At 53.5% G+C, this 11768-nt stretch overlaps 1 protein-coding gene across 1 annotated transcript; it reads left to right on the plus strand.

Annotated features, from left to right (window-relative positions):
• Positions 1-7172: 7172 nt before the first annotated feature.
• On the plus strand, positions 7173-9524 carry CXCR3 (C-X-C motif chemokine receptor 3). The gene is made up of 2 exons (XM_004439841.3): positions 7173-7274; positions 8270-9524. Exons 1-2 carry the CDS (start codon positions 7263-7265, stop codon positions 9365-9367), a joined length of 1110 nt encoding a protein of 369 aa, XP_004439898.2. The 5' UTR covers positions 7173-7262; the 3' UTR covers positions 9368-9524.
• Positions 9525-11768: the final 2244 nt, after the last annotated feature.

Consider the following 11768-nt stretch of genomic DNA (forward strand, 5'->3'; position numbering starts at 1 on the left):
AAGGCTTGTTATGAGGATATGTATGTGTGAAGTGCTTCAAACAGCACCTGGCACACAGTGAGTGCTACGTAACGTTCCGGATTACTGTTACTGCTGGTGCTGCCGCGTGTCAGGTTACCGACAGGCATTTTGGCTGAGTCAGCAGTTACTGCAGTATTCTTCGAGTGAGGACCGTGTGGGCATCACAGGGAAAGTATGTTTTCAGTTGGGTGTCTCCTCAAGCTCCTTTTAAGTCCTGACCCACAGAAGCAATGCCCAGCTTCTAGGCCCAGTTCCTTCCACACCCACAGCTCAGAGTAGACAGCCCACTCAGCTGGGGTTTGCATCTGGAAGGGACCTCCACCCCAATTACTCATGAAGTCTTGGGCACTGAACTCAAACTGGCATTCAGGCCCCACAGCCAAAGGCGTCAGCACTTTAACCAATTCTGCAACTCAGACAGGGCCGAGGCTTAGGCTTTCCAGTTTAGGGTGTGTGGTACCTCAATGCAAATAAAACTGCCCCCGTGGGTGTGCCCAGTCCCGGGAGGACCTCAGCAGCCACAGTGAGGAGGTTAGCTAACAATTCACGTGCCAGGCATCGTTCTGAGTACCTTTACATATACAGCGTACTGACCCTTGTCATTTGGAAAGAGAAAACAAGGCACAGAGAGGTGAAATAACCTGCACAACGTCACACAGCTAATAAACGGCAGAGCCAGGAATCCAATCCAGACAGCCTGCTCCAGAGTCCATGTTCTTACCTTGGGGCCAGCTCGGCTCTGGCTGGACAAGCACCCATGCCTGTGTCTGTGCAGATGACTTAGTGACTAGTTGGAGAAATATGGGCTCAAGGCTAATAGGAGGTGGGCCCTGGGTCATGGCTGCCCTGCAAAGGACACGTGGACAAAGCCTCCAAGGCCAACACCACATTCTGTTGGGATTTAGGAAGTTCATTTGGCTGGCTGAGGAATTTTTCCAGAAGGCCAGAGAGTGTAGGCAGGTAGAGTCTAGACCAGAGTCAGGCCCATTATCAAGGGGTCTTATGCAGAGTCCCAGGAGGGCAGCTTAAAGCACAACTGGGAACCCTCCAAGGTAAGGACCCAGAGAGGAACACTACTCAGCAGCTTCTGCTGAAAGGAGTACCTTGGGGTGGGCACCGTGGTTTCCAGGCTGTGTCTTTTCCTCTTCATGGGAGCCCAGCAGCCAAGAACCCCGGCCCAGACCACCTGCTCCTCAGGGACAGCAGCCTTCCTGGCAGGGCCCACCTGGCTTTGCAGACCCACTGCCATTTGGGAAAAAGAACTCCAGGCTCTCAGCTGGTGACACCCTCTGAAGGACACAAGCCCCAATCCCTTCTATTCAGCCAGTCTGAGCCAAGGATGGAGTCGCCCTGAGAACCTCAGACACAACCTATATTCCTTGAGGGGCCCTGAGTGGCTTGGAGAAGGATCACGTGGGCTGCTAATGCCTTCCACCTGGTGAGCAGGCAGCACTTCGCTTCCTGGTTCAAAAGGCTGCAGGGCAAGTTGGGAGGAACTCAAGTCTGAGAGGTTGGAGCTAGCCAGACAATGGGAAAGGAGAGAAGCCCAGGAATACGGAAGCGAAGTGAGGCTGGCGGGGAGTAGAGGAGGCGACTGAGCTGTGGGAGGAAGCAGTGCTTCCTGGGGATGAGGCCAGAGGCCACGGCCAGGGAGCGTTTGTTCCCAGGCAGCCTTGGCCCCACCTTCTTCTCACAAGGCCTCCAAGTGGGTCCTGGGAATAGCATCTGACACCAAACCCATCCTGCGTGAGAGAGATTCTTTCAGTAACTTTTAACTTGATATAATTTCAAACTGACAGAAAACTTGCAAGAATAATACAAAGAACTCCCTTGTACTCTTTCCCCATAGCACCAATTATTAGCATGGTGCTCCGTTTGCTTTCTCCTCTGTGCATCCCCTCTTGCTCTGCATATTCGTTTTCCAAGTCATGTGGAAGTCAGTCGTGACAGCCCTTTACCCCTAAATACCTCAATGTGTATTTCCTACAAACAAAGACATCCTCTTACATTGTCAAAGTTGGCAAAATAGCATGGATATAAGGTTTTTATCTAATCCCCAGGCCATATTCAAATTTCATCAATTGTTCCAGTTTTTTAGCTCAATTTTATTTTCCTTTCTGATGGCTTTTTAATCATACAGCTAATACATGAATACAGACTCCATGTAAAACATTACAGATAAGGCCAAAGTAGTCCTCTTTGAACACCACCCTCGATCCCAGTCCCTCTAACCTTAAAAGGTGTCGTGGTGTAACGGGTAAGAGCATGAAATCTCTGCCACTTGCTGGCTGTGTGGCTTTGAGCGAGTTCCTTAATCTTTCTGTGTTTCTGTCATCTGTAAAATGAGGATGATAATAGTAAGGATGTCACAGTTCCTACATAGTTGTCCATAGTAAATGAATTCATCCCAATAAAGCTTTTAGAATACTGCCTGACACATAGTTAAGTAATCAATAAACGTCACCTGTTCACTGTGGGAGTGATTGGGACTCAAGAACCCATCAAGGTCAGGCTTCCATACTCGGATTTTTGCGCCTCGATAATGTTGCCACCTGCACCTCTGGAGAGTCTGGACAGGCCTGAGCTGAGATGGAGTCCCAGGTACAAGGGGAATGGGAACAGCTGCACGCTGATCACAGAGATGGGGAATTTTCCACGCCAGGCCTTCAGGAGCTGGACCTGTGATGGAATGGAGGCTTCTGGGAGCACCACAGATTCTCCTGGGGGCGTGCAAAAGGGGTCTGGCGCTCTGCAGATTTTTGCTTGGTCCTCCAGGCCCCTTATCCTGGAAATTATGACATTTCTTCTCCCTGGTAAGTGGGGAGGAGCAGGGCGAGAAGAATGCGGATGCAGTAAGGTTTACCAAAGCCCCCTGTATGGCACAAGCCCCGCTGGGTGAGCACCTGCCCTCCCACAAGATGTGAGGCCACGTGGTGAGTAAGATGTGGCTCCTGAAAGAACCAGTCCTTGGGGGGCGGGGGTCTCAGCCCCAGCGATCAGTATAGCAGATTAGAAAGCAGCCTGGACAGGAGTCTTGTCACAGACCCTACTGGCTGACTAGCCTGAGACAAGTCACTTCACTTCTCCGAACTCCCATCTTCATTCTGCAAAATGGGTATGGTGACCTCTGCCTCCCTGGGTGGCTGAAAGGTTTAAAAGAGATCATGTGTATGAAAGTAAGGGCTTGCTGAATGGAAGCTATTTTCGTTTAATAGTTCCCAGGTGCTGCCGGGGACAGGATGGCACGAAGGTCATTGTGCTTGGTGGAAGGGCTTAGATCCTGAACTACTCTCTAGCCCCCTCTACCCTCCTGCTCTCACATGTACCTTCTGTTCCAACCAGACTTACTGCCCCTGGGCTGACAAGCTCTTGCCTTGTTATCTGCTGTTCCCGGCCTGAATTGCCTTGTCTCCCTTTGCCGCCTGACAAATGGAGCAACTTCCTCCTTCCCTGGTCCCAAAAAGAATGAGCGCCCCCATAGCTTGGGGACTCACCCTCATGCGCCTGGACTGCCTAGGCCCCAGCCCATGGCCCCAGCACTTAGAACGGGCTTGCTTCCCACTCCCTGAGTAGGGCTCAGAGCTGCAGAAGAGGGGAAGCGGAGAGGGCGGTCTCCAGGCCCTGCGCCTCACTGTGACTTAAGCCCTCCTTCTCTTGGGAAATTCAGGGCCAGCAGAAGGAAGCCCAGAGTCCCAGCACTCTCTAGGGTAGACCCATACCCCTTCCTGGGGCTAGGATTCTTCTCAATTTTGTGTAAGAAAGGCTCTGCCCCAGCTTAGGCCACTGCCTGAGCCCCACAGGAAGCTGCTCCCCTGACAGCCTGGGGCTGGCAGCTGAGTCCAGGGACTTATAGAGCAGGGCTCCAAGGTGCATTCTGAGGAGCTTTGAAAGGCTATGAGGCAGCAGACACTGAGAGGGAGGAGGGGGAAACGGCCCCCTTCCCTGGCTGGCCTGACAGACAGCTGTGGAGGCCCTCCTTCCTGTGAGGGACTAGGCCCAGGGCTCAGACCTCTGAGCCTCCCATCTCCCCAAACCACAGCCTAGAGGTGTGAAAGAAATTAAAAAAAAACAGGGGAGGGGTAGCAGAGAAGAGACAGGTGCACATTTCACACCTTGACCACAGGTGGGGCCCGAAGTAGCTTCACTCTGACTAACTTCCTCCTCAAGCTTCCCCACTGGCTGCTTGGGAGGGCAGAAGCAGGAGTGCGCATCTACCAGAACTCAGAGTGCAGGCCTCTGGCTAGGTGGGTCTCCCCAAGGGCTGGGCCTGCTTCTGATCTGGTCTGGGGGCTGCTTGGGACAAGAGAGGACCAAATTAGAGGGCCAGACAAGGGCTTGCCTTGGCACCATGACACAGGCATCTTCCAAGGCATCTGAGCTGTGAAAGACAGCAGAAGCCCAGCGCAGATCTGCCATTCTGAGGCCTGGGAGGGGTTGGTTTGGAAAGTTACAGGAAGGGGAGGAAACTGCTGCTCACTGGGCACCTCCCCTGTGCCAGACACTTTCCACATGTATCAGTTGCAGTCCACAGAGCAACCCTATCACATGTAGCCCTACTTTTCAGACGAGGAAACCGAGGCAGAGAGGTAAAATGATTTGCCTGAGATTACACAGCTGGGCAGCCAGAGGATTAGGCCAGGACTGGCCAAACACTCCCAGCTAAGGCAAGGGGCAGCCTTTCTGGAGGACCTGCCATCTGGCCAGGTCCACAGCTGCATGCCCCACAAGGCAGCACACTCTATCCCGGGGGTCCCCTGACATGAAAGGCTCTTGGTGACTTGAGGTTTGTAGCCAATATCCCTCGCCCTCAGCATTCTCCACTGTGCTCCCAAGTGTTGGGCCCTGTGCCGGGGGCCTTACAGCCTTGGTTATCTCAGTTCATCTCATAACAACCCTGCTGGGAGACCAGCTCAAAATGGTCATGTCATTTGTCCAAGGTCACACACCTCGACAGGGTGGAGTCAGGGCTAGTTCAGCGTTCAAGGTTAGCGTTCTTCCCACCCCATCACAGCCACACCAGGAGCAGTGAGAGCAGCCTGCCCCACAGCCCAGGCTGGCCTATCAGGATATGGCCCAACTCAGAAAGGAAAGCTCTGCACCTTTCCAAAGCTCTTGCCCAACCTTCTCTCATTTCTCCTTCCCAGCCACCCGGGAAGGTGGGGATCACTGTCCCCATGTGACAAGTGAAGAGACTGGGGCACAGGAAGGAGACCAGGGGTCCCTAGACGTAAAAATTTCACATGGGCCAGTAATATTCCAACATATATTTGGAGGACCCGCACTGGGGTTGTCAACTTCTGCCAGCACAAGATATTTCTAAAACTATCAGCTATTTTCATCATCATTTCATAAAGAAAAGATCCTGCCAATACCAAAAAGAGGATGAAGGACATAACTGCAGAATATAAGACCCTCCTTTAAGTTGAACAAATAGAGCTTTTCATTGTCCTCATTTCTCTCAAGTGTAGAAGCCCAGTGAACAGAAACTCTTCATGGACCAGCATCAGGATACCGTGGGCCTGGCTCCCACCCTGCTTCCTCACCCCGCAGGCAGTCACTTGCCAAGTCCTACCCATCCTAACAGCCGTGGCTTCTGGAATCCTCCCAGTCCCTTCCACTTACACTGCTTCTGACCTCCTCCAGGCCCTTAGTTCCCTTTGGCCTGGACCTTGCAGGTGACAAGCTGTTTACAGCAAGGATAGTCACACCTTCTGCCCACAGAAGGCAGGGAAGGGCCTCACTGCCTCGAAAGCATTTGTCTTGTCAATAAGTGTGAAGTGAATTCAGGCCTCAGCCTGGGGGCTCTGGTGAAGCACTCTGGCTGAAAACTAGACCCCAAGGCCACGGGCTAGCATTGCCTCTGTCTCTCTCTCCTTTTCATCTTGAGGGAGAGAGGGAAAGAGGAAACTGCTTGGGAGAAGCAAGTTAGGGGCCACCTTTCCCCACTGATAATGAGAAGAAGGTGACAGGGAGATAGAGAGAAGAGGGCAGAGGGGAAAGCTGAGGGCACGGTGGGGAGAGGAACTGTGACAGTGCAGCAGCCATAAAGGGACTGATTTGCTCTACAAACACTGCTTACAGCCTTTTCTTAATCGGGAGGCCACCATGTGCTCTTCCCTAACGCTATTCCCCTTCTTCTCGCCCCAGAAGCCACTGCTTTCATGAATTTGTGGTGTCTCCAGTGCCCATTTTAAGCTTCTACAAAAAACAGCTGTATCCAAAACAAAATGGTATTGTTTTTTGTGTGTGGTTTTTAGAATTTACATAAGTGGTGTCAAACTATACACAGTTTTCTGTAACTTGCCTATTCCACCATGTGGTCATTGGCTTTTCTAGATGGATCTATATTAAAATATATAGCTTTGGTTCATTTGTTTTCAACTGCATGAATGTATCATAGTTTATCCATTTAAAAAAAATGAAGGCAGTGTGATGAGTGGTAAAAGGAGAGTCAGAGAGCCGGGGTTCGAGCTCAGCGCCCACCCTTGCTTTGCTCCATCTGGTGAAGGCCTTTCCCCTTTCTGGCTTTGCCGTGGGGTAGCCCCTACCTCACAAGGGAGCTGTGTGGTGGCAACGAGGCAGGGGCAGAGAAAGGAAAGCACCTAGAGCAACATCTAGGACATGGCAGGTTCATTACCAGGAGTCCCCTTTCCTTGCCCCTGTTGATTAGCGGGGAGGGACAGTAAGAAAGGACTAGATTTACTGTGATGGATTTCTTTAAAATATTTTGATGTTTTAAGAATGTTAATCTCCTTTACAGACTTAACACGTTTAGCGATCCAGTCTACAATTATGCAAAGATCATCTCCAGCCCAGGACAGATGAGCACAAGTTCCAATTTCTTAAGCATTGACTGTACCAAGTGCAGGAGAAGCAGTTGTTTCCCTGGCAGCAGGACTGCCCTTCACTCCCAGCTGCTCTGCTTCTCCTTCAAACCTCCCCCCTAAAACGACCTGCCCCTGCCCAGACACACCCTGCCCTTCCCTAGGCCCCACCCTTTCTGGTCCCAGGCTTGTGGCCAGATCCTCCAGAGCAGCTTTCCCCCAGCCAGGGGCATGGTGGGATTGGAACCCCGTGGCCTTGGGTCTAGAGGTCTGGTGTAGATAACCCCATGGATGAGGCTGCTGCCGAGAACCGCGTGAAACCCTCACTTCCTCTGTGTAGTGTAAGTTCCCAACCACAAGCACCAAAGCAGAGGGGCAGGCAGCACGCAGCCCGGCGGCTAGAGCACCAACCCAGCCATGGTCCCTGAGGTAAGTGCTGTTGCCCAGCCACGCCAGACCACAGCTTGGAGTGGAGAGCGCAGGACACTAAGGGGACGTCAGGGCTGGCCCACAAGCCAGGGCCAGCAGAGGGTTGAGTAAGTAGAGAATGCAGGGATTGTGTAGAAGGAGCACTGCGTGGGGAACTGGGAACCCACCTTGGCCACTGACTTGTGAATGACCATGGGCGAGTCCCCTCCCCTCTCTGGCTTTGGTGCCTCATCAGCAAAATGCCTGCCGTAGAGGCTCACCCCGACAGCCTCCAAGGCTCCCTTCAGCTCTGACTTGAAAGTTTGACTCTTCCATGCTGGACTGAATTGACACTGGGGTGGCCTGCAGCTCTGGGGTGGTTTGCAGGGGAAGGGGTGAGGAATATTTCTGCTAGAGCTTGGTGGGGAGCCCCCAGTGGGTAGGAGGCCATGAGGTAGGGGAGGGGAAGAACAGAAGGAGAAAGCATGTGTTGGAGGGGCCCACAGTGATTCATAGAGGGGCCCCAGGGGGACCAGGAAGTTGGAGGTCCCCGGACAAGGGCTGAGGAGGGAAGAGGAGGGCCGGTGACTGGGAGAGGGGACTGTGGGGAGGCACCTGAGGAGGAAAGTAGTGGAACTAGGCATGGCCGGGAACTGAAGACGACAGCCAAGCTGTGAAGGAAGAGCAAGGAGAGAGAGGAGAGCAGTGGGGAGGGCTTTTGGCACAGGAGGGAAGCTCTTCCTTTGGCCCACAATCCTGGGGCCAATGAGATGGCCCAGAAAGGTGTGAGAGAAGCAGCCTTTGAGGAGGGACGTTACCATCCCTTCGCCCAGTCTGGGCAGATGGCGTTCGGGAGGCGTGGCCTTGGAAGAAAGGCGGGGACACTCACAGGGTATGACCCCGGCTGGGCCTCGGGCCTGCCTTACAGAGGAGCGGCTCAGAGAAAGGCTCATCAGACTAAATCTCGAAGTGTAAGGCCTTTATACGGTCCATGCCCTCCCTCCCTCCCTCTGCAGATCAGCGAACATCAAGTGTTCCAAGACACTGAGCTTGCCTTCCTCCTGGAAAACTGCAGCTCCTCCTATGACTACTTAGGAGAAAACGAGAGCGACTCCTGCTGTGCCTCCCCACCCTGCCCACAGGACTTCAGCCTGAACTTTGACCGGGCCTTCCTGCCTGCCCTCTATGGCCTCCTGTTTGTGCTGGGGCTGCTGGGCAATGGGGCAGTGGCAGCTGTGCTGCTGAGCCAGCGGGCGGCCCTGAGCAGCACTGACACCTTCCTGCTCCACCTGGCCGTGGCTGACGCACTGCTGGTGCTGACCCTCCCGCTCTGGGCAGTAGATGCTGCTGTCCAGTGGGTCTTCGGCTCTGGCCTCTGCAAAGTGGCAGGTGCCCTCTTCAACATCAACTTCTATGCAGGGGCCCTCCTGCTGGCCTGCATCAGCTTTGACCGGTACCTGAGCATAGTGCATGCCACCCAGCTCTACCGCCGGGGGCCACCAACCCGCGTGGCCCTCACTTGTGTAGTTGTCTGGGGGCTCTGTCTGCTCTTTGCCCTCCCAGACTTCATCTTCCTGTCAGCCCACCGTGACGAGCGCCTCAATGCCACCCACTGCCAGTACGACTTCCCGCAGGTGGGTCGCACAGCTCTGCGTGTACTGCAGCTGGTTGCTGGTTTCCTGCTGCCCCTGCTGGTCATGGCCTACTGCTATGCCCGCATCCTGGCTGTGCTGCTGGTCTCCAGGGGCCAGCGGCGTCTGCGAGCCATGCGGCTAGTGGTGGTGGTAGTTGTGGCCTTTGCCCTCTGCTGGACCCCCTACCACCTGGTGGTGCTGGTGGACACCCTCATGGACCTGGGGGCCTTGGCTCGCAACTGTGGCCGAGAAAGCCACGTGGATGTGGCCAAGTCTGTCACCTCAGGCCTGGGCTATATGCACTGCTGCCTCAACCCACTGCTCTATGCCTTTGTGGGTGTCAAGTTCCGAGAGCGTATGTGGATGCTACTTATGCGCCTGGGCCGCCCTGACCAGAGAGGGCATCAGCGGCAGCCACCGTCTTCCCGCCGGGATTCATCCTGGTCTGAGACTACAGAGGCCTCCTACTCAGGCTTGTGAGGCTAGGATGGGGGCCATGCAGCCTGACTCCCCCCACATTCCAGGTTCCTCCCTCTCCCCAAAGCCTTGCTCCCCAGACACCCACTCCTGGGATTCCCTGGCAGCCCCAGCACTGCCCAGTCTCCCAGGGAGTCACCCTCTTGGCTCTGGGGTCTGCACCATTGCTGCTCCTTAGCTGCCAAGCCCCATTCTGCCACTTCAGGGGTGGCTACCTTCAGGCCCTTCTTACCTTGGCTGCCCGGAGCCCCCCTGCCCTTCTAATGCAGTAATGGCCTTCCCTGTATGCAGGGAGCAGAAAGCAAACAGCATAGCAGAAGCTGCCCCTATGGCGCCTTGGCCCAAGCCTCCAGCTCAGTAGTGACTGTGGCTGTGGTCCCCAAGACCTCTGTATTTGCTCATGTTTATTTTTACATCTAAAATTCTGCTTAAAACTTTTCAATAAACAAGATAATCAGGATCGGGGTGTGTTTGTAGCGTATCATTACAGCCAGCCCTGCCCAGGCTCCGGGGATGCACTTCCTGCTTCTCCCAGCCTGGCCTGGGATCTGTGCCAACCAATGCCACCTGTCTTGATGTCTATGTCTAGCCTCCTCTCTGCCCTCCTGGGCATGCCTGTAGCTCACAGGGAAGCACTCAGGTACATGAGTGTAGGGTAAGCAGTCAGTCAACTGGCTGGATGGACACTGTCGAGGCATAATTTGGGGAAGGGGCCTTCAGCCATAAATAAGACAGTCGCTGCACTCCAGAAGCTCAGGCCAGCAGGGAAGATGTGGTGAGAAGTAATGATACCAAGCAGTCTATGCCACGAGGCAAATGTGTGGCAGAGACAGTGAAGCTGGGGCTCAGGGCCCCGTGGCTGGAGCCATTTGGGAAGGCTTTCTGAAGACAGAAATGAGCAGACCTTAAAGGGCAAGTAGTACTTCCAAGGACAAAGCAAAGGAAAGATGGTACTTGCAGGCAGAAGGGAGGGCAGTCGCAAAGGTGGGAAGGCTGAAAACAGCAATGCTTAGTGGAGGAACTATAAGTGGTCCCAACCAGCTAGAGTTAAGGGTTCAGGTAGGGAAAGGGTTGAAAATAAGACTCCAAGTTAGTTTGGGATCAGGCGATGGTATCCTAGAGACCAGTTAGAAAGCCGTAGTGGTTAGCCAGGTGAGAAGTGATGCAGGCTCTTACTAGGGAAATGGCAGTGAGATTGAAGAAAAGCAACGAGATTGGATGACTCGCCCGACAGTCATTAGCACACAGGCCACCGGGAGGCACGGGTCAGCTGTAGGGAGCATTTTCCATTCTCCTATGGCTAAAGCTGGGGTGGAAGTGAGTGGAGGAAATGACCAGGGCTCCCCAGAAAGGCAAGTGACAGGATTACTAACTTAAGGCAGAGGGCTGGACCCTCCCTTTGCAGGGGTGGAACCACTGCACTGTCAGTTCCCCCGAATTAAGTCACCAATGTGCCACGATCCAGTTTCACAGGTCAGCTGGGCCTTTGCTGAGACTGCAGATACGGCTGGAGGTGGGAGTGGGGAGGGACCTGAGGATTTAGCTGGGGAAGCTCGTACTACCCTGTGCACATACCCAATCCCTCAGACTTGTGGTTAGGCTTCAGTTTGTGGCCACTAAAAAAGAACACTCTAAACATCTGCAAAATGAAGGAAGGATGGAAGGAAGGAAAATGACAGAATAACACATCCTGCCTACAAAAAGTATCAGTGATGCTAGACTAGAAAAGATGTTTGTGGCAGACTGCATAATGGGTCCCCAAAGATGTCCATACTCTAAACCCCAGAACTTGTGAATGTTACATTACATGGCAAAACAGAATTGAGGTTGCTACTCAGCTGACCTTAAAATAGGAAGATTCTCTTGGATTATCCAGGTGGGCCCAATGTCATCATAAGGGTCCTTGAAAGGGAAAGAGTGGGGCAGAAGGGGAGAGAGAGTCAGAGACAGAGATGTTGCTGGCTTTGAGGATGGAAGAAGGGGCCACACACCAAGGAATGCAGGCGGCCTCTAGAAGCTGGAAAAGACAAGGAAACGGATCACCCCACCCCACCCCGCCCCCCCCAGGGCCTCCAGAGAGGAACAAAGCCCGGCCCACACCTTGATTTTAGCCCAGTGAGGTCCGCGCCAGACTTCTGACCTCCAGAGCTTAACATAATACATTTGTGTTAAGTCACTAAGTTCGTGGTAATTTGTTATGGCAGCAACAGGAAACGAATACAACATTGATCCCAGTCTACATCCTGGATATCTCCCAGAAGTAGGGAGGCTGAAGTGCTTATGGGCAGTCGTAAAAATCAGAGAGAAACCCAGAACGAAGAGTGCTCTTCCAGACACATCCTGGAGAGCTTAAGATGTCCGGGGGCTTGGACAAAAGACCCAAGAGTTTGTTCTGCTCCAGGCA

The sequence above is a fragment of the Ceratotherium simum genome, chromosome X (genome assembly GCF_057802395.1).
Source record: "Ceratotherium simum simum isolate JZ-2026a chromosome X, ASM5780239v1, whole genome shotgun sequence".
NCBI lineage: Eukaryota > Metazoa > Chordata > Mammalia > Perissodactyla > Rhinocerotidae > Ceratotherium > Ceratotherium simum.